Raw genomic sequence first — 25188 nt, forward strand, 5'->3', positions numbered from 1 at the left:
TGATCACATGTCATTATATTACTATTATATTATTTCAGTGATGTCACACAGGGGGCAGGGCTGTGATCACATGTCATTATATTACTATTATTCTATATCAGTGATGTCATACAGGGGGCGGGGCTGTGATTACATGTCATAATATTACTATTATATTATTTCAGTGATGTCATACAGGGGAGGGGCTGTGATCACATGTCATTATATTACTATTATTCTATATCAGTGATGTCATACAGGGGGCGGGGCTGTGATTACAATATCATTATATCACTATTATATTATATCAGAGATGTCATACAGGGGGCGGGGCTGTGATTACAATATCATTATAGTACTATTATATCAGTGATGTCATACAGGGGGCAGGGCTGTGATTACAATATCATTATAGTACTATTGTATATCAGTGATGTCATATAGGGGGCAGGGCTGTGATTACAATATCATTATAGTACTATTGTATATCAGTGATGTCATACAGGGGGCGGGGCTGTGATTACAATATCATTATAGTACTATTGTATATCAGTGATGTCATACAGGGGCAGGGCTGTGATTACAATATCATTATAGTACTACTGTATATCAGTGATGTCATACAGGGGGCAGGGCTGTGATTACAATATCATTATAGTACTATTGTATATCAGTGATGTCATACAGGGGGCGGGGCTGTGATTACAATATCATTATAGTACTATTGTATATCAGTGATGTCATACAGGGGGCGGGGCTGTGATTACAATATAATTATAGTACTATTGTATATCAGTGATGTCATACAGGGGGCGGGGCTGTGATTACAATATCATTATAGTACTATTGTATATCAGTGATGTCATACAGGGGGCGGGGCTGTGATTACAATATTATTATAGTACTATTGTATATCAGTGATGTCATACAGGAGGCGGGGCTGTGATTACAATATCATTATAGTACAATTGTATATCAGTGATGTCATACAGGGGGTGGGGCTGTGATTACAATATCATAGTACTTTTGTATATCAGTGATGTCATACAGGGGGCAGGGCTGTGATTACAATATCATTATAGTACTATTGTATATCAGTGATGTCATACAGGGGGCGGGGCTGTGATTACAATATCATTATAGTACTATTGTATATCAGTGATGTCATACAGGGGGCGGGGCTGTGATTACAATATCATAGTACTTTTGTATATCAGTGATGTCATACAGGGGGCAGGGCTGTGATTACAATATCATTATAGTACCATTGTATATCAGTGATGTCATACAGGGGGCGGGGCTGTGATTACAATATCATTATAGTACTATTGTATATCAGTGATGTCATACAGGGGGCGGGGCTGTGATTACAATATTATTATAGTACTATTGTATATCAGTGATGTCATACAGGAGACGGGGCTGTGATTACAATATCATTATAGTACAATTGTATATCAGTGATGTCATACAGGGGGCGGGGCTGTGATTACAATATCATTATAGTATTATTGTATATCAGTGATGTCATCCAGGAGCTAGGTTGTCACTGTAGTAGAAGTTGTGGATCTTATGGGCATCTAATTGTAACCTTTATAGATGGCACTGTTTATATTCATCATATATTCTGGGTGTGACTACTATCTGAAGTTATTTAAAGGCACAGCGCCACTTTAATTTAAAGAGGTACTCCGGTGGAAAACATTTTTTTTTATAGGTCTTTATAAGTCAACTGGTACCAGAAAGTTAAACAGATTTGTAAATTATAGTAGCGAAGATTGTCAGCTCACCCGATCCACCGCACGGCAGGAAAACCTCCAATTCAGGTAAAAAAGTGCAGAAGCCAGCGGTACATAATCTTCAACTTTATTTGGAATCAATATAAAATTTCGACAAGGCGTCTCAAAATACAAACGATAAAACCTCCTGGATAAGCAACATGACGCGTTTCAGGTCATGTGACCTTTCATCAGATGCATCTGATGAAAGGTCACATGACCTGAAACGCGTCATGTTGCTTATCCAGGAGGTTTTATCGTTTGTATTTTGAGACGCCTTGTCGAAATTTTATATTGATTCCGAATAAAGTTGAAGATTATATACCGCTGGCTTCTGCACTTTTTTACCTGAATTGGAGGTTTTCCTGCCGTGCGGTGGATCGGGCGAGCTGACAATCTTCGCTACTATAATTTACAAATCTGTTTAACTTTCTGGTACCAGTTGACTTATAAAGACCTATAAAAAAAAGTTTTCCACTGGAGTACCCCTTTAAGTGTTGATCTGGGCGGAGAGCTAATTATGCTTTATTTCTGACTTTTACTATGGAGGAAAATAAATGTTTCTCAGATGTTCCTTCCTCCTCAGGTAATAACATCCTGATTGTTGCCCACGCCTCATCCCTGGAGGCCTGCACCCGACAGCTACAGGGCATCACGCCGCAGAACTCCAAGGACTTTGTGCAGGTTGTCAGAAAGGTAATAACCAGAGAGGTGTCATCCATCTTTAGTGATGAGCTCCCATCTGTCTGTAGAACTGTCTCTATGAACTATATCAGTGTTTCCCAATGAGTGTGCCTCCAGCTGTTGCAAAACTACAACTCCCAGCATGCCCAGAGTTGAAGTTTTGCAATAGCTGGAAGCACACTCATTGGGAACCACTGATCTAATAGAATAGTCACATAGTAAGCTCTGCACTATACAGATGTGAAGGCTGGGAGCTCTGCCATAGTGCAATATTTTTGTAAAAAAGCGATCATGGCAAGCTGGGACTTGTAGTTCTGCAGCAGAGCTGCAGTGTAAAGCAGGAGGGAGGAGTAGAGCTGCAATGTAAAGCACGAGGAAAGAGCAGAGATGCAGTGTAAAGCACGAAGGAAGAGCAGAGCTGCAGTGTAAAGCAGGAGGGAGGAGCAGAGCTGCAGTGTAAAGCAGGAGGGAGGGGCAGAGCTGCAGTGTAAAGCACAAGGGAGGAGCAGAGCTGCAGTGTAAAGCAGGAGAAAAAAGTAGAGCTGCAGTGTAAAGCACGAGGGAGGAGCAGAGCTGCTGTGTAAAGCAGGAGGGAGGAGCAGAGCTGCTGTGTAAAGCAGGAGGGAGGAGCAGAGCTGCAGTGTAAAGCACAAGGGAGGAGCAGAGCTGCAGTGTAAAGCAGGAGAAAAGAGTAGAGCTGCAGTGTAAAGCAGGAGGGAGGAGCAGAGCTGCAGTGTAAAGCAAGAGGGAGGAGCAGAGCTGCAGTGTAAAGCAGGAGGGAGGAGCAGAGCTGCAGTGTAAAGCAGGAGGGAGGGGCAGAGCTGCAGTGTAAAGCACGAGGGAGGAGCAGAACTGCATTGTAAAGCATGAGGAAGGAGCAGAGCTGCAGTGTAAAGCAGGAGGGAGGAGCAGAGCTGCAGTGTAAAGCAGGAGGGAGGAGCAGAGCTGCAGTGTAAAGCACGAGGGAGGAGCAGAGCTGCAGTGTAAAGCACGAGAGAGGAGCAGAGCTGCAGTGTAAAGCACGAGGAAGGAGCAGAGCTGCAGTGTAAAGCATGAGGGAGGAGCAGAGCTGCAGTGTAAAGCAGGAGAAAAGAGCAGAACTGCATTGTAAAGCACGAGGGAAGAGCAGAGCTGCAGTGTAAAGCAGGAGGGAGGAGCAGAGCTGCAGTGTAAAGCAGGAGGGAGGAGCAGAGCTGCAGTGTAAAGCAGGAGAAAAGAGCAGAGCTGCAGTGTAACGCAGGAGGGAGGAGCAGAGCTCCAGTGTAAAGCACGAGGGAGGAGCAGAGCTGCAGTGTAAAGCAGGAGGGAGGAGCAGAGCTGCAGTGTAAAGCAGAAGGGAGGAGCAGAGCTGCAGTGTAAAGCACAAGGGAGGAGCAGAGCTGCAGTGTAAAGCAGGAGGGAGGGGCAGAGCTGCAGTGTAAAGCACAAGGGAGGAGCAGAGCTGCAGTGTAAAGCACGAGGGAGGAGCAGAGAAGCAGTGTAAAGCACGAGGGAGGAGCAGAGCTGCAGTGTAAAGCACGAGGGAGGAGCAGAGAAGCAGTGTAAAGCACGAGGGAGGAGCAGAGCTGCAGTGTAAAGCACGAGGAAGGAGCAGAGCTGCAGTGTAAAGCACGAGGGAGGAGCAGAGCTGCAGTGTAAAGCAGGAGGGAGGAGCAGAGCTGCAGTGTAAAGCATGAGGGAGGAGCAGAGCTGCAGTGTAAAGCAGGAGAAAAGAGCAGAACTGCATTGTAAAGCACGAGGGAAGAGCAGAGCTGCAGTGTAAAGCAGGAGGGAGGAGCAGAGCTGCAGTGTAAAGCAGGAGAAAAGAGCAGAGCTGCAGTGTAACGAAGGAGGGAGGAGCAGAGCTGCAGTGTAAAGCAGGAGGGAGGGGCAGAGCTGCAGTGTAAAGCAGGAGGGAGGAGCAAAGCTCCAGTGTAAAGCACGAGGGAGGAGCAGAACTGCAGTGTAAAGTAGGAGGGAGGAGCAGAGCTGCAGTGTAAAGAACAAGGCAGGAGCAGAGCTGCAGTGTAAAGCAGGAGGGAGGAGCCAATCTGCAGTGTAAAGCAGGAGGGAGGAGCAGAGCTGCAGTGTAAAGCAGGAGGGAGGAGCAGAGCTGCAGTGTAAAGCACGAGGGAGGAGCAGAGCTGCAGTGTAAAGCAGGAGGGAGGAGCAGAGCTGTTCCTCTAATGACACAAGAGATGGATTACAGCCTTCTATAGACAATGCAGTGAGCTGGAGTCCTACTAAAATAGAATTGTAAAGCAGCCGACCCTGCTAGTAATAATAGTAATAAGCAGGTACGCAGCTCCCATGCATATGACATTATACCGCAGTGACCTGCAGGAAAGGATACCATCCTGATCTTGTTTCCACATCTCATTCCAGATCCCGTACCTCGGATTTTGCTGTTGCGAAGAACTGGGAGAATCGGGCCTGTGGCAGCTGACGGATCCCCCAATACTTCCATTAACTCACGGACCCACCGGGGGATTTAACTGGAGAGAGACTTTACTCCAGGAATGAGCGCGGGGGGAGGAGCGAGTTATTTATCAGACTGTAGAACATGTTGCCTCTGGATGCGAATGCAGGCAAAGCGACAGGCGCATCCTAATATACCAATGTATTCCATGTTTTGCCTATTTCATATATATATATATATTATATATATATATATATATATATATATATATATATATATATATATAAATGTATTATAAATATGAATATATGTGAGGTTTCTAATAGATATTTTTGTTGAGAATCAATATTTACCAGGTCGGAGTGACAGATCTGTATATTATTACCATGATATCTACTTATTGGGAGAACGATAGGGCTTGAACCTGCAGCCACTTTATACAAGTGTCGCCTCAACTCAATGTCTAGCAGTCAGTGCGCGGCTTCTGTCCTGTCCGTGGAGCTTCCTGGCATTGAGCTGACACAGTTATTACCGTCTTCCTGGTCTTCATTTCATTATATCAGTGTTTGCCCCAAAACAGGGTGCCTCTGGCTGTTGCAAAACTACAAATCCCAGCATGCCCGGACAGCCGAAGGCTGTCCGGGCATGCTGGGAGTTGTAGTTTTGCAACAGCTGGAGACGCACTGTTTGGAAAATCAGCTCGCTTCTTTCACTTTTGAAAAGGCCTCTGAAAAAATGAAAGGAACAATCTGATTGGTTGCTATGGGCAACTGCACCGCTCTTCCTCTACACAGATTTTCATAAATCTCCACCTAAAGGGAGATTCATCAAAACTTGCGCTGAGGAAAAGTCGCCCATAGCAACCAATCAGATGGTTTCTTTCATTTTTTCAGAGGCCTTTTCAAAAGTGAAAGTGATCTGATTGGTTGCTACGGGCAACTGGTCAACTTTTCCTCTGCACAAGTTTTGATGACTCTCCCCCTAAGTTCCTAAAAGGCAGTGCTTCCCAACCTGTGGTCCTCCAGCTGTTGAAAGACGACAACTCCCAGCATGGTTCCTTGTTTTCCCCTATTATGCAAAAGCTGTCGGGGCATAATGGGAGTTGTAGTTCTGCAACAACTAGAGAGCCGGGAACAGTGTTTAAAGGGGTATTCCGCCCCTAGACATCTTATCCCCTATCCAAAGGATAGGGGATAAGATGTCAGATCGCCACGGTCCCGCTGCTGGGGACCCCCGGGATCCCCGCTGCGGCACCGCGCTATCATGACAGCACAGAGCGAGTTCGCTCTGCACGTAATGATGGGCGGTACAGGGGCCGGAGCATCGTTACGTCACGGCTCCGCCCCTCGTGAAGTTACGGCCCGCCCCTTTCAATACAAGTCTATGGGAGGGGGCGTGGCGGTCGTCACGCCCCCTCCCATAGACTTGCATTAAGGGGACGGGCCGTGATGTCACGAGGGGCGCCGCCATGACGTCACGCTGCTCCGTCCCCCGTATCGCCCGTCATTACGCACAGAGCGAACACGCTCTGTGCTGTAATGATAGCGCGGTGCTGCAGCGGCGATCCCGGGGGTCCCCAGCAGCGGGACCGCGGCGATCTGACATCTTATCCCCTATCCTTTGGATAGGGGATAAGATGTCTAGGGCGGAATACCCCTTTAAGCTCCTTGTTGCCTTCACGTGTGGTTTATATGGGCAGTGCTTTCCAACCAGTGTGCCTCCAGCTGTTGCAAAACTACAACTCTCTGCATGCCCGGACAGCCTTCGGCTGTCCGGGCATGCTGGGAGTTGTAGTTTTGCAACAGCTGGAGATGCACTGTTTGGAAAATTATATATATTGTGTCCGGTCCTCACGTGTGGATTCAGTGCCCTATGGCTCCAGGACCTGTATGGCAGTGACAGAATATTATAACTATAGGCCTACTAAAAGATAACCCCCAGTACGTTTCTCTTGAAATACTAAAATGCGCTGCTGGGGGGCGCTGCTCCTCCACTAAATATCAGTCTCCATTCCTGAAATACTCTGCTGCCTGCAGGGGTGTCACGATGCCGGCTGGCAGGTAGTGGATCCTCTGTGCCAGAGAGGGATAGCGAGGACCGTGCTAGTGGACCGGTTCTAAGACACTACTGGTTTTCACCAGAGCCCGCCGCAAAGCGGGATGGTCTTGCTGCGGCGGTAGTGACCAGGTCGTATCCACTAGCAACGGCTCACCTCTCTGGCTGCTGAAGATACTGAAGATAGGCGAGGTACAAGGGAGTAGGCAGAAGCAAGGTCGGACGTAGCAGAAGGTCGAGGCAGGCAGCAAGGATCGTAGTCAGGGGCAACGGCAGGAGGTCAGGAACACGGGCTAGGAACAGACAAGGGAACGCTTTCACTAGGCACTAAGGCAACAAGATCCGGCCAGGGAGTGCAGGGGAAGTGAGGTAATATAGGGAAGTACACAGGTGATCACACTAATTGGTAATTGGGAAGATTGGGCCAGGCACCAACATTGGTGCACTGGCCCTTTAAATTGCAGAGACCCGGCGCGCGCGCGCCCTAGGGAGCGGGGCCGCGCGCGCCGGGACAGGACCGACGGAGAGCGAGTCAGGTACGGGGACCGGGGTGCGCATCGCGAGCGGGCGCCACCCGCATCGCGAATCGCATCCCGGCTGGAGGCGGTACCGCAGCGCACCCGGTCAGTGGATCTGACCGGGGCGCTGCAGCAACGAGGATGAGGCGAGCGCTCCGGGGAGGAACGGGGACCCGGAGCGCTCGGCGTAACAGTACCCCCCCCCTTGGGTCTCCCCCTCTTCTTGGGGCCAAAGAACCTGAGGAAAAAAAAGTAAATTTTTCCGTGATGAGGTCCGATGCACATTAGGAGGGGTTCTGTGCGGAAACGCATGAGACAGTCCAATCTTTTATTGTTAATACAATAGATGTAGAGGGGTCTGGCGAGACTGGTCACAGGGACGTAGAACCTGTTGATAGGAGAGGCCAAAAAAATTTTTCCTGCAGATCCGGAATCCAAGGAGACCAAAGTAGAGAAGGAGAAGGTAGAGGCAGATATCCGCACAGGCACAGTAAGGCGTGGAGAAGCAGAGTTGACATCAAGAACTGTGTCACCTTTGTGCGGAGTCAGCGTACGTCTTTCCAGGCGGGGAGGACGGATAGGACAATCCTTCAGGAAATGTTCGGTACCGGCATAGTACAGGCAAAGATTCTCCATGCGGCGTCGTGTCCTCTCTAGAGGTGTCAAGCGAGACCGGTCAACTTGCATAGCCTCCGCGGCGGGAGGCACAGGAACGGATTGCAGGGGACCAGAGGAGAGAGGAGCCGGGGAGAAAAAACGCTTCGTGCGAACAAAGTCCATACCCAGGCGGAGCTCCAGACGCCATCCGGAAGAACGCATGTCAATGCGAGTGGCAAGATGAATGAGTTCATGTAGGTCAGCAGGAGTCTCTCGTGCGGCCAGAACATCTTTAATGTTGCTGGATAGGCCTTTTTTAAAGGTCGCGCAGAGAACCTCACTATTCCAGGACAACTCGTAAGCAAGAGCACGGAACTGAATGGCGTACTCGCCAACGGAAGAAACACCCTGTTCCAGGTTCAGCAGGGCAATCTCGGCAGAAGAAGCTCGGGCAGGCTCCTCGAAGACACCACGGACCTCAGCGAAGAAGGACTGGACTGTGGCTGTGGCAGAATCATTGCGGTCCCCATCAAACTTGTCCGGCAGGGACAAGCAGGGGTTAAGAACGGCCGGTTGCTGCGGAGGAGTTGCAGGAGCCGGCGGAGGAGATGGTTGTTGCAGCTGCTGTGTCTGTGACTGAAGTTGCTGTATCTGCGGCAGCAGCTGCTGTGACTGAAGTTGCTGTATCTGCGGCAGCAGCTGCTGTAACTGTGACTGAAGACGCTGTGTCTCGGAGATCAAGTATGCCAGCTGTTGATCTCGTTGGGCGATCTTTACGCCAAATTTGTCCGGCAGGGACAAGCAGGGGTTAGGAAGGACCGGTTGCTGCGGAGGAGTTGCAGGAGCCGGCGGAGGAGATGGTAGTTGCAGCTGTAGCTGTTGCTGTATCTGCGGCTGCAGCTGCTGTATCTGTGACTGAATACGCAGTGCCTCGGAGGTCAAGTATGCCAGCTGTTGATCTCGTTGCGCTATCTGTTGCGACTGCTGGGCGATCTGACGAGCTTGCTGGGCGACCAGCGTAGGGAGGTCAGCGACAACTGGCAGAGGAACTTCAGCGGGATCCATGGCCGGATCTACTGTCAACGGCTCACCTCTCTGGCTGCTGAAGATACTGAAGATAGGCGCGGTACAAGGGAGTAGGCAGAAGCAAGGTCGGACGTAGCAGAAGGTCGAGGCAGGCAGCAAGGATCGTAGTCAGGGGCAACGGCAGGAGGTCAGGAACACGGGCTAGGAACAGACAAGGGAACGCTTTCACTAGGCACTAAGGCAACAAGATCCGGCCAGGGAGTGCAGGGGAAGTGAGGTAATATAGGGAAGTACACAGGTGATCACACTAATTGGTAATTGGGAAGATTGGGCCAGGCACCAACATTGGTGCACTGGCCCTTTAAATTGCAGAGACCCGGCGCGCGCGCGCCCTAGGGAGCGGGGCCGCGCGCGCCGGGACAGGACCGACGGAGAGCGAGTCAGGTACGGGGACCGGGGTGCGCATCGCGAGCGGGCGCCACCCGCATCGCGAATCGCATCCCGGCTGGAGGCGGTACCGCAGCGCACCCGGTCAGTGGATCTGACCGGGGCGCTGCAGCAACGAGGATGAGGCGAGCGCTCCGGGGAGGAACGGGGACCCGGAGCGCTCGGCGTAACAAGGGGGCTCAGCCCTTTCCTCAATTTCCCTCCTTATAGTATAACATTGACTTGTCCTTACTAATATCATCATGCCCCTCTCCTTAAAAGGGGTACTCCGGTGGAAAACTTTTTTTTAATCAACTGGTGCCAGAAAGTTAAACAGATTTGTAAATTACTTCTATGAAAAAAAATCTTAATCCTTCCAGTACTTATTAGCTGCTTAAGGGTGCGTTCACACGCTCTTTGTTTTTGTGGGTTTTCCGCTGCGTATTTGAAAGGGGCGGGCTCTTCTCTGCTGTCCATAGCAGATTTTCCGTGGCGGAATTTACGCTGTGGAAAATCCGCCGCAGTCCCTACTGACTTCAATGGGGCTTGTGGCGAATTTTCCGCAGCGTAAACTCCTCAGTGGAAAATCTGCTGCGGATAGCCGAGAAGAGCCCGCACCCTTTCAAATATGCAGCGGAAAACCCGCAAAAACAAAGAGCATGTAAACGCACCCGAATACTACAGAGAAAATTATTTTCTTTTTGGAAAACAGAGCTCTCTGCTGACATCATGAGCACAGTGCTCTCTGCTGACACCTCTGTCCATTTTAGGAACTGTCCAGAGCAGCATATGTTTTCTATGGGGATTTTCTCCTACTCTGGACAGTTCTTAAAATGGACAGAGGTGTCAGCAGAGAACACTGTGGTCATGATGTCAGCAGAGAGCACTGTGCTCGTGATGTCAGCAGAGAGCTCTGTGTTCAAAAAAGAAAAAAATTTCCTCTGTAGTATTCAGCAGCTAATAAGTACTGGAAGGATTAAGATTTTTTAATAGAAGTAATTTACAAATCTGTTTAACTTTCTGGCACCAGTTGATTTAACAAAAAAAAATTAACCCTTTAAGCACTGTGCTGCTTGGGGACCCTGCCCTTCTAATGTAAAACCTTAAGGTGGCCACTTTCCACATGATCAGTAAGTTTCTCTGCTGAAAAACTCTGTGCTGCTATAGTACCCTGTTCCGTCCACTCTCTAACTAACAGCCTGTAACCTCCCACAAAATCAGTACACACCTCTCCTAAAATACTCTGTGCTGCTGGGGGACCCTGTTCCTTCCACCATGTAACAGCCCGTGACCTCCAACAAGATCAGTAGTACGCACTTTTCCTTAAAGGGGTACTCCGGTGGTAAAAAAAAAAATTTTTTGTTAAATCAACTGGTGCAAACAAGTTAAACAGATTTGTAAATTACTTCTATTAAAAAATCTTTACCCTTCCAGTACTTTTTAGCAGCTGTATGCTACAGAGGAAATCCTTTTCTTTTTTAATTTCTTTTTTGTCTTGTCCACAGTGCTCTCTGCTGACACCTGATGCCAGTATCCGGAACTGTCCAGAGTAGGAGAAAATCCCCATTGCAAACCTATGCTGCTCTGGACAGTTCCTGATACGGGCATCAGGTGTTAGCAGAGAGCACTGTGGACAAGACAAAAAAGAAATTCAAAAAGAAAATGATTTCCGCTGTAGCATACAGCTGCTAAAAAGTACTGGAAGGGTAAAGATTTTTTAATAGAAGTAATTTATAAATCTGTTTAACTTCCTGGCACCAGTTGATTAAAAAAAATATGAATAATCTTTTCCACCGGAGTACCCCTTTAAATACTCTGAGCTGCTGGAGACCATGCACCCAGGGCCGGTTCTGCCTATAGGCAAAATAGGCAGCCGCCTAGAGCGCCCTTTTGATGGGGGCGCAGCTCTGCACGCTGCAAGAAACATAGTAGCCAGCTAGCATCCAAAGCTCCTGCTCACCCGAAGCACTCGCCCAGCCAGCACCACCATGTCACCCCAGTAGTAAGGTGATTACATGAGGAGGAGGTTTGTTACTGTGTGTCACCCCAGTAGTAAGGTGATTACATGAGGAGGAGGTTTGTTACAGTGTGTCACCCCAGTAGTAAGGTGATTACATGAGGAGGGGGTTTGTTACAGTGTGTCAGCACAGTAGTAAGGACATTACATGAGGAGGAGGTTTGTTACAGTGTGTCACCCCAGTAGTAACGAGATTACATGAAGAGGGGGTTTGTTACAGTGTGTCACCCCAGTAGTAGCGAGATTACATGAAGAGGGGGTTTGTTACAGTGTGTCACCCCAGTAATAAAGAGATTACAAGAGGAGGAAGTTTGTTACAGTGTTTCACCCCAGTAGTAAGGAGATTACATGAGGAGGAGGTTTGTTACAGTGTGTCACCCCAGTAGTAAGGAGATTACATGAGATAGGGGTTTGTTACAGTGTTTCACCCCAGTAGTAAGGAGATTACATGAGATAGGGGTTTGTTACAGTGTGTCACCCCAATAGTAATGAGATTACATAAGGAGGGGGTTTGTTACAGTGTGTCACCCGAATAGTAAGGTTGGGAGTGTCAAAGGGCAGAGCCAATAGGCGGGGTCAAGGGGCAGCAAAATTAGCTTTCGCCTAGGGTGGCAAAAATCCTTGCTCCAGCCCTGCATGCACCTTCCACTAAGTATCAGTCTGTGACCTCCCATCAAATCAGTAGACGCTTCCTCCCTGAAATACTGTACTCTGTGGGACCCTGCTCCTTTCACTATGCAGTCCTCACTTTGTCTCCATTCCCCTCCTCACAATATAACATTGTTTCTGTCCCTACTAACATTATCCCTACCCTGAAATACTCTGTGCTGCCTCCGATATAAGGCTTCTGCGGTTGGACTAGATATAATGTTCTGTTTCTGCCATCTAAGCGCCTGTACCCGGGTGTAGCCCGTCCATCCGCGACGCTTCATATGTTACATTTCCGTCCAATATGTTACATTTATTTTACATCTTGATTGTGAACACATCATATACATCTGTGTGATTAAGCTATGCAGGAGGAGGGCTGCAGTAAAGTGTGAGGTGCTGCAAAACTGAGCACCCACTGCAGCATGTTCAATGGCACAAGGGGTGGGGTGGGGAGAGTACAACTGATACTAGTGTTTCCCATCCAGGATGCCTGCAGCTGTTGCAAAACTACAACTCCCAGCATGCCCAAACAGCCGTAGGCTGTTTGGGCATGCTGGGAGTTGTAGTTTTGCAACAGCTGCAGGCATCCTGGATGGGAAACACTGACTTATACCAATGAGAGGGGACAATCAGTCACTGCAGTGCCCCCATAGGGGTGACAACTGTAAGGTTCTGACTAAAGCTGCCCCCTACAGGACGTATTGTATAAAACTGATCTGCACAGTGCAGGGGGTCTATACGGTACTCATGGCGGGGGAGGGGGGTCATAGGGCGGAAGTAATGTTAACCCCTCCGCTTTATAATAACATTGTATTGGACAATTGCTCAGAATACAATTCTCTCCTATAGCAATGTGTCTGCAGAGCCTGGCGGCAGCTGCGGATGGCGTTACAGTGTAGCAGTTTTATGATACGGTACAGCTAGGGGAGTCTTTTGTCATTTGTGTTTGGCAGCTAAGAGGTTAATGAAGCATTTCCCAAGCAGGGGGCTTTCGGCTGTTGCAAAACTACAACTCCCAGCATGCCCGGACAGCCTTTTGGCTGTCCAGGCATGCTGGGAGTGGTAGTTTTACAACAGCTGGAGGCACACTGGTTGGGAAACAATGGGTTAATGACTTAGGGGCTAAGTTACATTAAGCTACAAAATGCCCCCTGGATCCAGTGACTTCCAGTGTATTTAATTTTATAGGTGTCTTTGCTATAATGATCACAAAATCCTTATAAATTCAGCCACTAATATATCTGTTCCTGGGAAAGCTGGGTGGTGACCAATATGGCAGACACTATATAGGCAGTCACGCAGCTTTCCTAGAGATCTGACATGCAGGACTCCCAGGGAAGCTGAGTGACACATCCCTTCCCACGGAGAATTCCAGCAGCAGTCCTATTGGTCGAAAGGTTGGGTCACATGACACAAAGAGGGTGCGACAACGCACGTAATGTTAGTGAATGGTGTCGCATGCAACGTGTGACGTGGCGCAACTGCGACTTGCTTGTGATGCCTGACAGCCAAATTGCAACTGGAAGGCCATGTTCAGACTGCGGCTGTCAGGGCATGCTGGGAGTTGTAGTTGTGCAACAGCTTGAGAGCATCAGGTTAGACAATAGGGCAGCGTGATTTTGGCAGATTTTTTAAAGTTGCGGAATCCTCTCGCTGACTTTTCACAGTGTATCCGCGACTTTAAAAAATCCGTCGGAATTTCCGCAGTGTGAACGCAGTCTAATAAAGTCATGTGACAGTGAGTTGTAGCCAAGTCGCATAAATTAGGTCACCGTGTAGCCCTAGCCTTAGGGTACATTCACGCGGGCGGACTTATTTGCGGGTTTCCCGCTGCGTATTTGAAAGGGGGCGGGCTCTTCTCGGCTGTCCGCAGCAGATTTTCCGCTGCGTAATTTCCACTGCGGAAAATCCGCCACAGACCCTACTGACTTTAATAGGGCTTGCGGCGGGAAAATCCGCTGCGGACAACCGCAAAGAACCATGACCCCTTTCAAATACGCAGCGTGAAACCCTCAAATAAATCCGCCCGTGTGAACGTACCCTTACTCAGCTTTCCCAGAAACTAATTCAGAAAAAAGGACACCTGTGGAATTCTTCATTTTTGGGAGATTTTTAAGGATTATTTTTCTTCTTAGAACTGGAATAATAGTTGCAGCAGAAAATGGCGTTAGAATAAAACGTGAGATATTATCGCCAGGTCCAGTATTACACTGATCAGTGTGCACTTATGTAGGAGAATATTATTGCGTGTGTATAAAAGGTAGATGGCACCCAATGTGTGTACATGGCACCCAATGTGTGTACATGGCACCCAATGTGTGTACATGGCACCCAATGTGTGTACATGGCACCCAATGGGGGAGATTTATCAAAACCTGTTCAGAGGAAAAGTTGCCCAGTTGCCCATAGCAACCAATCAGATCACTTCTTTCCTTTTGCAGAGGCCTTGTTAAAAATGAAAGAAGTGATCTGATTGGTTGCTATGGGCAACTGGGCAACTTTTCTACTGCACAGGTTTTGATAAATCTCCCCTAATGTGTGTATATGGCACCCAATGTGTGTACATGGCACCCAATGTGTGTAGATGGCACCCAATGTGTGTACATGGCACCCAATGTGTGTACATGGCACCCAATATGTGTACATGGCACCCAATGTGTGTACATGGCACCCAATGTGTGTACATGGCACCCAATGTGTGTACATGGCACCCAATGTGTGTACATGGCACCCAATTGGCACACATTTGGTTGCAAAACATTGTTTGTGTTCCCTTATTATCTGAAGGCCGCTGGGACATGATGGGAGTTGTAGTTTTGCAAAATGACAACTCCCATCATGTCTAAAAGGGAGATTAATCAACATCTGTGTAGAAGAGTGATGCAGTTGCCCATAGCAACCAATCAGCTCGCTTCTTTCACTTTTGAAAAGGCCTCTGAAAAAATGAAAGGAACAATCTGATTGGTTGCTATGGGCAACTGCGCCACTCTTCCTCTACACAGGTTTTCATAAATCTCCACCTAAAGGGAGATTCATCAAAACTTGCGCTGAGGAAAAGTCGCCCATAGCAACCAATCAGATGGTTTCTTTCATTTTTCAGAGGCCTTTTCAAAAGTGAAAGTGATCTGATTGGTTGCTACGGGCAACTGGTCAACTTTTCCTCTGCACAAGTTTTGATGACTCTCCCCCTAAGTTCCTTAATGGCAGTGCTTCCCAACCTGTGGTCCTCCAGCTGTTGAAAGACTACAACTCTCAGCATGGTTCCTTGTTTTCCCTTATTATGCAAAGGCTGTCGGGGCATAATGGGAGTTGTAGTTTTGCAACAACTAGAGAGCCGGGAACAGTTCTTAAGCTCCTTGTTGCCTTCACGTGTGGTTTATATGGGCGGTGCTTTCCAAACCAGTGTGCCTCCAGCTGTTGCAAAACTACAACTCCCAGCATGCCCGGACAGCCTTTGGCTGTCCGGGCATGCTGGGAGTTGTAGTTTTGCAACAGCTGGAGGCACTCTGGTTTGGAAACACTGGGCTGGGGTATAGATTAAAAGGGCTACAATGGGAATTATAGTGAGGGGGTTACAGAGAGTCTCAGGTGGGATTTCACATTGTTCCTTGTGATAGTAAATTATATATTTGTCTTAATGTGAATTTGCACTTATCGATGTATTTGCCTAACAGCAAAAAAAAACAAAAGACAAAAAAAATAAAATAATCACGGTGAGAGCCGGTCCCTGTGCCGCGCATCAATAGGAACCGCCATGGACCTTGCCCTGTAGGCCTGGGCCATAAGAAATTACCTGTGGAAGAACCATAACTCCCAGCATGCCTCTGACGCAGGTGACACGCCAAGACGGACTGGTTACTATTGCGCTGTACTACAGATTACCATATATTTTTTGTTGATTTTTAAGGACGACAATCACAAACCAAAAAACGTCTGACTCTTATTATGAGAAATGGGGTTAATGTTCAGTGTCGGATTATTTTATGCAGCAATGTGATCAGAGGGTTTGGCGACATTCAGACAACTTTGACTTGTTAGCCGTGCATGGCTTATGATGTGTTTACGTAGATCCTAATAGGGCAAATCTTTAGGGCCGTGTTTCCCAACTAGAGGGCTGCTGCAAAACTACAACTCCCATCATGCCCAGACAGCCAAAGGCTGTCTGGGCATGCTGGGAATTGTAGTTTTGCAACAGCTGGAGGTACCTTGGTTGGGAAACACTGGTGTAGGTCAGCGATCCCCAACCTGCAGCTCTCCGGCTGTTGCAGAACAACTACTCCCAGCATGTCCGGACTGTTTTTGACTGTCCTGGCCTATTGGGAGTTGTAGTTTTGCAACAGCTAGATGTATCCTGGTAGGGGAAAAACTGGTTTAGGTAAGTGATCCCCCAACCTGCAGCTCTCTAGCCTATGGCATGCTGGGAGTTGTAGTTTTGTAACAGCTGGAGGCACCCAGGTTGGGGAACACCAGTCTATGGAGCTCGTCTCCTGCAACTGGATGGAGAATGCAGCGAGCCTGGAAGTGAAGTGCACGGCCGCGCGCTTCTCCTCGCTCGCTCTGAACACCTACACCGTGACCAATCAAAACATCTGACCTGTCTCTATGACGGTCAAAAGTTTTGTAGATTAACCCTTTTTTTTTTTTAAGTTAAAGTTGCATGAAGCAACAGCATGTTAAAGTTGTCTCAGGGGGAATTAGGAAGTTGGTTTTGTATTGTTTTATGATGTCAATGCTTAAAGGAGTGCCGCAGCGTTGGACAACTGATCGCGGGGTGTCTGACTGCTGGAGCCCCCCTGCGATCTCCTGCACTGCGCCCTGACACGCTCCCTCCATGCATCTCTTTGTGGATCTCTGGCTTTCCCATAGAAATACATGGAGAAAGCAAGTTGACCACCGCTTCGTGCCGTGCAGGAAATTCCCAGCAGTCGGACCCCCGCGATCAGACACTTGTTGTCTTACACTGCAGTATTCCTTTAAAGGGGTACTCCGATGCCAGAAAGTTGAACAGATTTGTAAATTACTTTTATTAAAAAAAATCTTAATCCTTCCAGTACTCATTAGCGGCTGTATACTACAGAGGAAATTCTTTTCTTTTTTGGATTTCTTTTCTGTCAAGACCACAGTGCTCTCTGCTGACACCTGATGCCCGTATAATGAACTGTCCAGAGTAGAAGAAATATATGCTGCTCTGGACAGTTCCTAAAATGGACAGAGGCGTCAGCAGAGAGCACTGTGGTCGTGACAGAACAGAAATCCCAAAAGAAAAAAATTTCCTCTGTAATATACAGCCGCTAAGAAGTACTGGAAGGATTAAGAATTTTAAATAGAAGTAATTTACAAATCTGTTTAACTTTCTGGCACCAGTTGATTTAAAAAAATAAATAAAATGTTTCCCACCAGAGTACCCCTTTAAGGTCTCTGCGATGTGACGGATTATATCACCGTGGACGCGTCGCTGCTTCCTGGGAGATCTCTGGCAACTAAACATGGAGATTTCCTTTAACTAAACACCAAACCTCCCGATTGGAAGATTCCTTTAAGAAAAAAGCAGTGATGAATATGTAATCTGGGACGGGATCAAGGGACGCCCTTGTGGACCCACTTGTCATCACTGCGACCGGAGAGCGCCATTTTTTTTCTGTAATGTTGCACTTTTTACCCTTTCCCGGCTGCTAATTTGCTTGGAGGATCATTGTAGCATTAATGGGGGAACATGATTCATCCACAACCACTGAGAGGAGGAGACATTAAAATGTTCCTTTTTTCCCCTGTCTATGTACCAGTTCTGTATTGTGTCCTTCATGCTTTGGTCTCCTGAAATAAAATGTGACAACATGTTTCCGGGCTGCAGTCCTTTATAGTGTCATGGAATGGGGCAGAGATGAATACGTTGTATGGGAAACATCTCAGAGGATCATGAAGGGCAGTGTTTCCCAACCGGGGTACCTCCAGCTGTTACAAAACTATAGCTCCCAGCATGCCAGGACAGCTGTTGCATGCTGGGAGTTGTAGTTTTGCAACAGCTGGAGAGGAAATCTAATCCAATGTAGTAGTAATATCAGAAATTACAAAGAAAGACTCTTTCTAGAGGAGCGCTCTGGACTGCACACAGACAGAGGAGGGGGTCTGCTCCCCTATATCTCTATAGCACCCCCTCAGGAGGAGCAGCAGCATGGTGAACATTATAGAGCTGTACTGAGCAGTGTAGGCTGTGAATACAGCACTGGAGAGATATGACACTTACTAGAGCCTCTGTGTCTCTGCTTCACTCTGCAGAATCTCCCTCCTCTTTCCCTACCCATCTCCATAGACTTCTATGGGTAGCTGTAAACTGATCCCTCAGAAAACAGATCTGTGTCCGAAAAGTTTTACAGAGTGAATGATAAATTTAGGAGGGAGGGTGAGGATTAAAAGAAGGAGCCGACCAGTGGGCAAAGGAAATAGCAAAAACAGGCCCTTTTTAGAGGAGCGCTCTGGCCTTAAAGTAATTATATTTCAAAAAGAAGCCAGAGACACCCGAAACAATGCGTTTCGGGGTCACTGTCCTCTTCCTCAGATTGATGTGTGGTTACAACTGCATCTTGGACAGAATATCCAAAACAAACACCCTTAGAAAGAGGACATTTCTAAACATACCGTTAATATACAATAAAATACTGATAAAATCGTCAAAATGTACAATAAACAGAATACATTACTGGGTGATATATGCTCAAATATTTAATAATTGTGGGAATCATTTAAACAATTTTTTTATTTGTTATTGATACATATTTAGTGTCTTTTTTAAGTACAGTGATCCCTCAACTTACAATGGCCTCAACATACAATGGTTTCAACATACATTGGTCTTTTCTGGACCATTGTAAGTTGAAACCAGACTCAACATACAATGTACGGACAGTCCAGATCTGTGAAACCTGTCAAAACCCAGAAAAAATGACCAATCAGAATGGGCATTCACTGGAAAAACCTTTGTATTACTGAAGTACATGCACTGGCTGGTGTCTGATAGCGCCCCCTACAGTACAGGTAGGTATTAAATGTTCTATACTACTCTTTACCTCTGTTACTGAAGTTTATACACTGACTGGTGTCTGGTAGCGCCCCCTACAGTACAGGGAGGTATTAAATGTTCTGTACTACTCTTTACCTGTATTACTGAAGTGCATGCACTGACTGGTGTCTGGTAGCGCCCCCTACAGTACAGGGAGGTATTACATGTTCTGTACTACTCTTTACCTGTATTACTGAAGTGTATGCACTGACTGGTGTCTGGTAGCGCCTCCTACAGTACAGGGAGGTATTACATGTTCTGTACTCTTTACCTGTATTACTGAAGTGCATGCACTGACTGGTGTCTGGTAGCGCCCCCTACAGTACAGGGAGGTACTACCTGTTCTGTACTACTCTTTACCTGTATTACTGAAGTACATGCACTGACTGGTGTCTGGTAGCGCCCCCCTACAGTACAGGGAGGTATTACATGTTCTGTACTACTCTCTACCTGTATTACTGAAGTGTATGCACTGACTGGTGTCTGGTAGCGCCCCCCTACAGTACAGGGAGGTATTACATGTTCTGTACCCTTTACCTGTATTACTGAAGTGTATGCACTGACTGGTGTCTGGTAGCGCCTCCTACAGTACAGGGAGGTATTACATGTTCTGTACTCTTTACCTGTGCCAGGCTTAGCTGCTCCTTTGGACACCAGGTGAGGGCGGCTCCATTACTTTTTTTAGGACACTGTGTACTGTACAGGACCCTGAAGAAGCTCCTGTCCTCTACATAGACAGTGATTACAGCTCCAGCAGATCTTTATTACTTTTATATGGAAGGATTTGCTTTATCTCTATTAGTATCTACTTAATTTTCTATAATCCTCACTTTGTCCTCTTTTTGTACATTTTGGGGCTTCAGAACCAATTCCCAGGTTTCCATAGAGTTATGGTCTCAACATACAAAATTAGTGTTGAGCGGCATAGGCCATATTCGAATTCGCAATATTTTGCAAATATATGGACGAACATTCGTCATATATTGGCTACATTTGCATATTCGTAATATTCTCGTTTTATTTTCGCATATGCGAAAATTCGCGCATGCGAAAATTAGCACAGACAAAAATTAGCATATGCGAAAATTTGTACGCCAGTCTCACACAGTAGTATTAGAGCCTTCTTTACACCACACAAGCTGGAAGCAGAAAGGGATGATCACTGTGATGTGTACTGTGAAAAAAAACAAAAAACGAATATTCGTAATTACGAATATATAGTGCTATATTCACGAATTCACGAATATGCGATATTCGCGAATAAAATTCGCATTGCGAATATTCGCGAGCAACACTACATACAATGGTCGTCCTGGAACCGATTCATATTGTCCAAAGTGCATATAAATGTTATATTATACCGCACCTTATAGAGCCTATTTAGCTATCTTGCTTGTTATCTATTATGTGCACATCCTTATTTGTTCCACCAGCACTCTACTTCTGGTAAACTGTCTAGACTATAGTGCAGTGTTTCCCAACCAGGGTGCCTCCAGCTGTTTCAAAACTACAACTCCTCGCATGCCCAAAATGCCTTTGGCTGTCTGGGCAATGTGGGAATTTTAGTTTTGCAGCAGCTGGAGGCACCCAGTTTGGTAAACACTGCACAGCAGATACCAGGATGACTTCCAAAAGAACCTGAGGAAGATGGCGGCTTTGCTGAAACTCTGTGGGCAGCTCTGTGTATGTCAGGACTCAAGTAAGAAAAGCATAAACTTCCTATCCTGCCTGATCCTGAAAACACTGCGGTAATACAGCATCGGGTGCTTCTGGGAACCCCCCCCAAATGCCTCACAGAACTCTATAAGACGAATGATAAACACTCAAAGCAGTGACCCACATCTGAAGTCTTCTATCATTCTTATCTCTGTATCCATGGTGGGATGTGGTGAGGAGCAAATATCATACGGTGACAACTTGAATATAAAAATTGCAAAACAATAAATGGTTAAATAAAAATATTTTAAGCAAAATTTCCTTAGGCTTCTTTCACACAAAATTCTCTGTTTTTAAACATCCGTATGAAGTTCTGTCTGAAAAACAGGCGAAAACGGCAGTAACAAAATCCTATACGTCCGTTAGAAAATCCCATTATAGTCTATGGGATTTTCTAATAGCCGTTTGAACCCGTTATAGTCCGTTATTGATAACGAACGTTATTTTGTGACGGAAGATAGTAACGGGAGAAATAGTTCATTTTGTTACTGCCGTTTTCAGCTGTTTTTCAGATGGAACTTCATATGGGGGTTTAAAAACGGAGAATTTTGTAGTGTGAAAGAAGCCTTAAAGGAATTAAAGTTTTTTTTCAGGTTAATAGGATTAATCGCTGATTGGTTCCCCACACTACACAGTGAATGGTGCTGGGACTGGTACGAGTCACATTGGGGGTACATATAATTTATCAAAAATTGTGTGTATAGGAGAACTGTTTGTATATAGGAGAGGTGTGTGTGAGTGTGTGTATAGGATAGCTGTGTGTGTATAGGAGAACTGCGTGTGTATATAGGAGAGCTGTGTGTGTATATAGGAGAGCTGTGTGTGTATATAGGAGAGCTGTGTGTGTGTATAGAAGAGCTGAGTGTGTGCGCGTAGGAGAGCTGTGTGTTTGTGTATAGGAAAGCTGTGTGTGTATAGAAGAGCTGTGTGTATAGGAGAGCTGTGTGTGTATAGGAGAGCTGTGTGTGTATAGGAGAGCTGTGTGTGTGTGTATAGGAGAGCTGTGAATGTGTATAGGAGAGCTGTGTGTGTGTGTGTATATAGGATAGCTGTGTGTGTATAGATGAGCTGTGTGTGTGTGTATATAGGAGAGCTGTGTGTGTGTATAGGAGAGCTGTGAATGTGTATAGGAGAGCTGTGTGCGTGTGTGTATAGGATAGCTGTGTGTGTATAGATGAGCTGTGTGTGTATAGATGAGCTGTGTGTGTGTGTGTGTGTGTGTGTGTGTAGGAGAGCTGAGTGTGTGTATAGGAGAGCTGTGTGTGTATAGATGAGCTGTGTGTGTATAGAAGAGCTGTGTGTGTGTGTGTGTGTGTGTTTATAGGAGAGCTGAGTGTGTGTATAGGAGAGATGTGTGTGTGTTTATAGAAGAGCTGTATGTGTGTATAAAAGATCTGAGTGTGTATAGAAGAGCTGTGTGTGTGTATAGGAGAGCTGTATGTGTGTATAAAAGAGCTGTGTGTGTATAGAAGAGCTGTGTGTGTATGTGTGTATAGGAGAGCTGTGTGTGAGTGTGTTCATGTGTATAGGAGAGCTGTGTGTGTATGGGAGAGCTGTGTGTGAGTATAGGAGAGCTGTGTGTGTATAGGAGAGCTGTGTGTGAGTGTGTTCATGTGTTTAGGAGAGCTGTGTGTGTGTTTGTGTGTATAGGAGAGCTGTGTGTGAGTGTGTTCATGTGTTTAGGAAAGCTGTGTGTGTGTTTGTGTGTATAGGAGAGCTGTTATTACAGTTCAAATTGCTTTCCCTCCATGTCAATATTTTTCTAAAAACACACTTTGAATAAGAAAACACATCAAAACTGCCCATGATATGAACCAAAACCAACCACTTATGAGTCTCAGCAGTTCACCTGGCTGGACACCAGCAGCCTGAAAAGGTAAACTGCAGTGATGAGACTCCACACCTGTGTGTGCTCTCGTAGCAGTGGATTGCTGCTATGGACGGGGACTCACACAGGGGGCTCACTCTAGGGTGGATCCGTTACGTGTGACCCTACCCATATAGTGTAATGATAAAGGATGATCAATGACAGAACGTACACACCAGGTAAGGTGTTTTTTTTTACTATTTGATTTATTTAATATAGAGCATATTGTTTATGCAACAAGGAAAGGATGTAACTTCACTTTAGTACATTTCAGCAATAAGATGTCATCACATTGGCAAGATGAGGATCTTACTTTCATTTCTTTCGATGTTTTTGACCTTTCATTTTTTGGACCTTGGTGTTTTTGGCCTTTTTTGACTCTTTCTTGGCCTTCTTGATATCTTTAGCTTTTTCCACTATGATGTTTTTGGCCATCTTGATGTTTTTAGTCTTTTTCACCAAGATACTTTTTGCCTCCTTGATGTTTTTGGCCTTCATGGCGTTCTTTACTTGCATTTGGATGGCAACATTCTTATCTTTTATTTTACTTTTTAGTTCCTTCATCTTAGCCTTATAGTTCTTGATTGCCTTTTTAGGAATTCTTTTTTTTTTTTATTCCTCATATGCACTTTCCTCTCCGCTCTCTTCTTCCGTACTTTCCTCTCCATTCTCCTCTTCATCCTTGAGAAAGTACTGTGATGCCGCCATAAACCAATTATTAGGATGGGCATTTTGGTCTTCATAGTCTCCACCCTCTTCAATGTCCCTTTTGCGTCTAGCAGTTTGATGTTTCTGGAGGACTACTGTAATATAAAATAAATAAAAGTAAGAATACTAAATTATTTAAAAGGGGTACTCCACTGCCCCAGCGGTCGGAACATTTAGTTCTGAACGCTGGGTTGGGGCTGCAGGGGTTATGACGTCACAGCCATGCCCCCTCGTGGCATCATGCCCTGCCCCCCTCAATGCAAATCTATGGGAGACTGTCACGCCCCCTCCCATAGACTGCATTGAGGGGGAGGGGCGTGACATCCCGACCCTGCAGCCCATACCCAGCGTTCGAGAACTAAATGTTGGGGAGCACCCCTTTAAATGGGGCAGTGGAGTACCCCTTTAATAGAAACATGACTATGGTGAGATGACTTAGATGGTACTTAGCTCCTTGTTGCATCATCTCACCCGGTTGTAGAATTAATCTTACCAGGTTCTTGCGGCATCAGTAAACTGTAGAGTCCGATTTGCGATTCAGACTTGAAAATTCTTTTCCCCAGTAGGAGGTCATTCATGAGTGCATTATTTTCAGGATGCACTTTACGACTAGAAGTAAAAAAAAAAAAAAAGTTCTATAAATCACAGTTCCTGGGATGAGAGAGTCCTGGACAATTCTATAACATTACATTCCTGTGATCCTCTCCTCCTCTCTGAACTTTACCATTGGCCCAGACTGTATATATGATATGATGTGTGTGTGTATATATATATATATATATATATATATACTGTATATATATATATATAATGTATATATGATGTCTCCAGCTGCTATAGTAAAAGAGCAGGAGAAAAGGGGAGTAATCGTTCTCTATAAATGTCTCCCGAATAGATTATTATGTACGTGTGAACATGGACTTGGAATGCTTGTTTAAATGGGTACTCCGGTGCTCCAGCGCTCTGAACATTTTGTTCAGAACTCTAGGAACAGGAGTCCGCGATCGTGAAGTCACGGCCACGCCCCTTGCGACGTCACACCATGCACCCTCCATTCATGTCTTTGGGAGGGGGCGTGTCGGCAGACACGCCCCCTCCCATAGACATGAATGGAGGGGGCGTGGTGTGACATCACAAGGGGGCGTGGCCGTGATGTCACGACCACTGCCGCAGGAATCTGGCGTTTGTTTAGAACGGGAGATTGCGGGGGGGGGGGGGGCAGCAGCGGGACCCCTGTGATGAGACATCTTATCCCCTATCATTTCGATAGGGGATAAGATGTCTAGCAGCGGAGCCCCTCGTGACGTCAAATATGCACCCTCCATTCATGTCTTTGGGAGGGGGCGTGTCGGCAGACACGCCCCCTTCCATAGACATGAATGGAGGGGGCGTGGTGTGACATCACAAGGGGGCGTGACTGGGATGTCACGACCACTGCTGCAGGAACCTAGCGTTTGTTTAGAATGGGAGATTGCGGGGGGCCCCAGCAGCGGGACCCCTGTGATCAGACATCTTGTCCCCTATCATTTCGATAGGGGATAAGATGTCAAGCAGCGGAGAACCCCTTTAAGGATGCATCTTTGAAGGAAGCTTAGGAATTCCATAGTCAGAAGTTGTGAAGTCAGAGCAAGCTTTTACTCCCTACAATCTATGTATGTCCTGACCAGTGATGATCCACAGAACACGAGTTGGACGCGGTGGATAGCCAACA

At 46.5% G+C, this 25188-nt stretch overlaps 1 protein-coding gene across 6 annotated transcripts in view; it reads left to right on the top strand.

Moving 5' to 3' along the window:
* The window catches only part of UBASH3B (ubiquitin associated and SH3 domain containing B), a 131595-nt gene extending 126546 nt beyond the window's left edge, over nt 1-5049 (top strand). For 5 of the 6 annotated variants that reach the window (XM_056543058.1, XM_056543060.1, XM_056543062.1 and 2 more), the window contains exons 13-14: nt 2326-2453; nt 4806-5049. In XM_056543058.1, coding sequence (XP_056399033.1) covers nt 2326-2453; nt 4806-4943 — 266 coding nt within the window. In that variant the 3' untranslated portion in view covers nt 4944-5049. The remainder of the gene's footprint in view (nt 1-2325; nt 2454-4805) is intronic. The other variant, XM_056543059.1, reaches the window with a different exon arrangement.
* Nucleotides 5050-25188: the final 20139 nt, after the last annotated feature.

This window comes from Hyla sarda, chromosome 10 (genome assembly GCF_029499605.1).
Source record: "Hyla sarda isolate aHylSar1 chromosome 10, aHylSar1.hap1, whole genome shotgun sequence".
NCBI classification, from domain to species: domain Eukaryota; kingdom Metazoa; phylum Chordata; class Amphibia; order Anura; family Hylidae; genus Hyla; species Hyla sarda.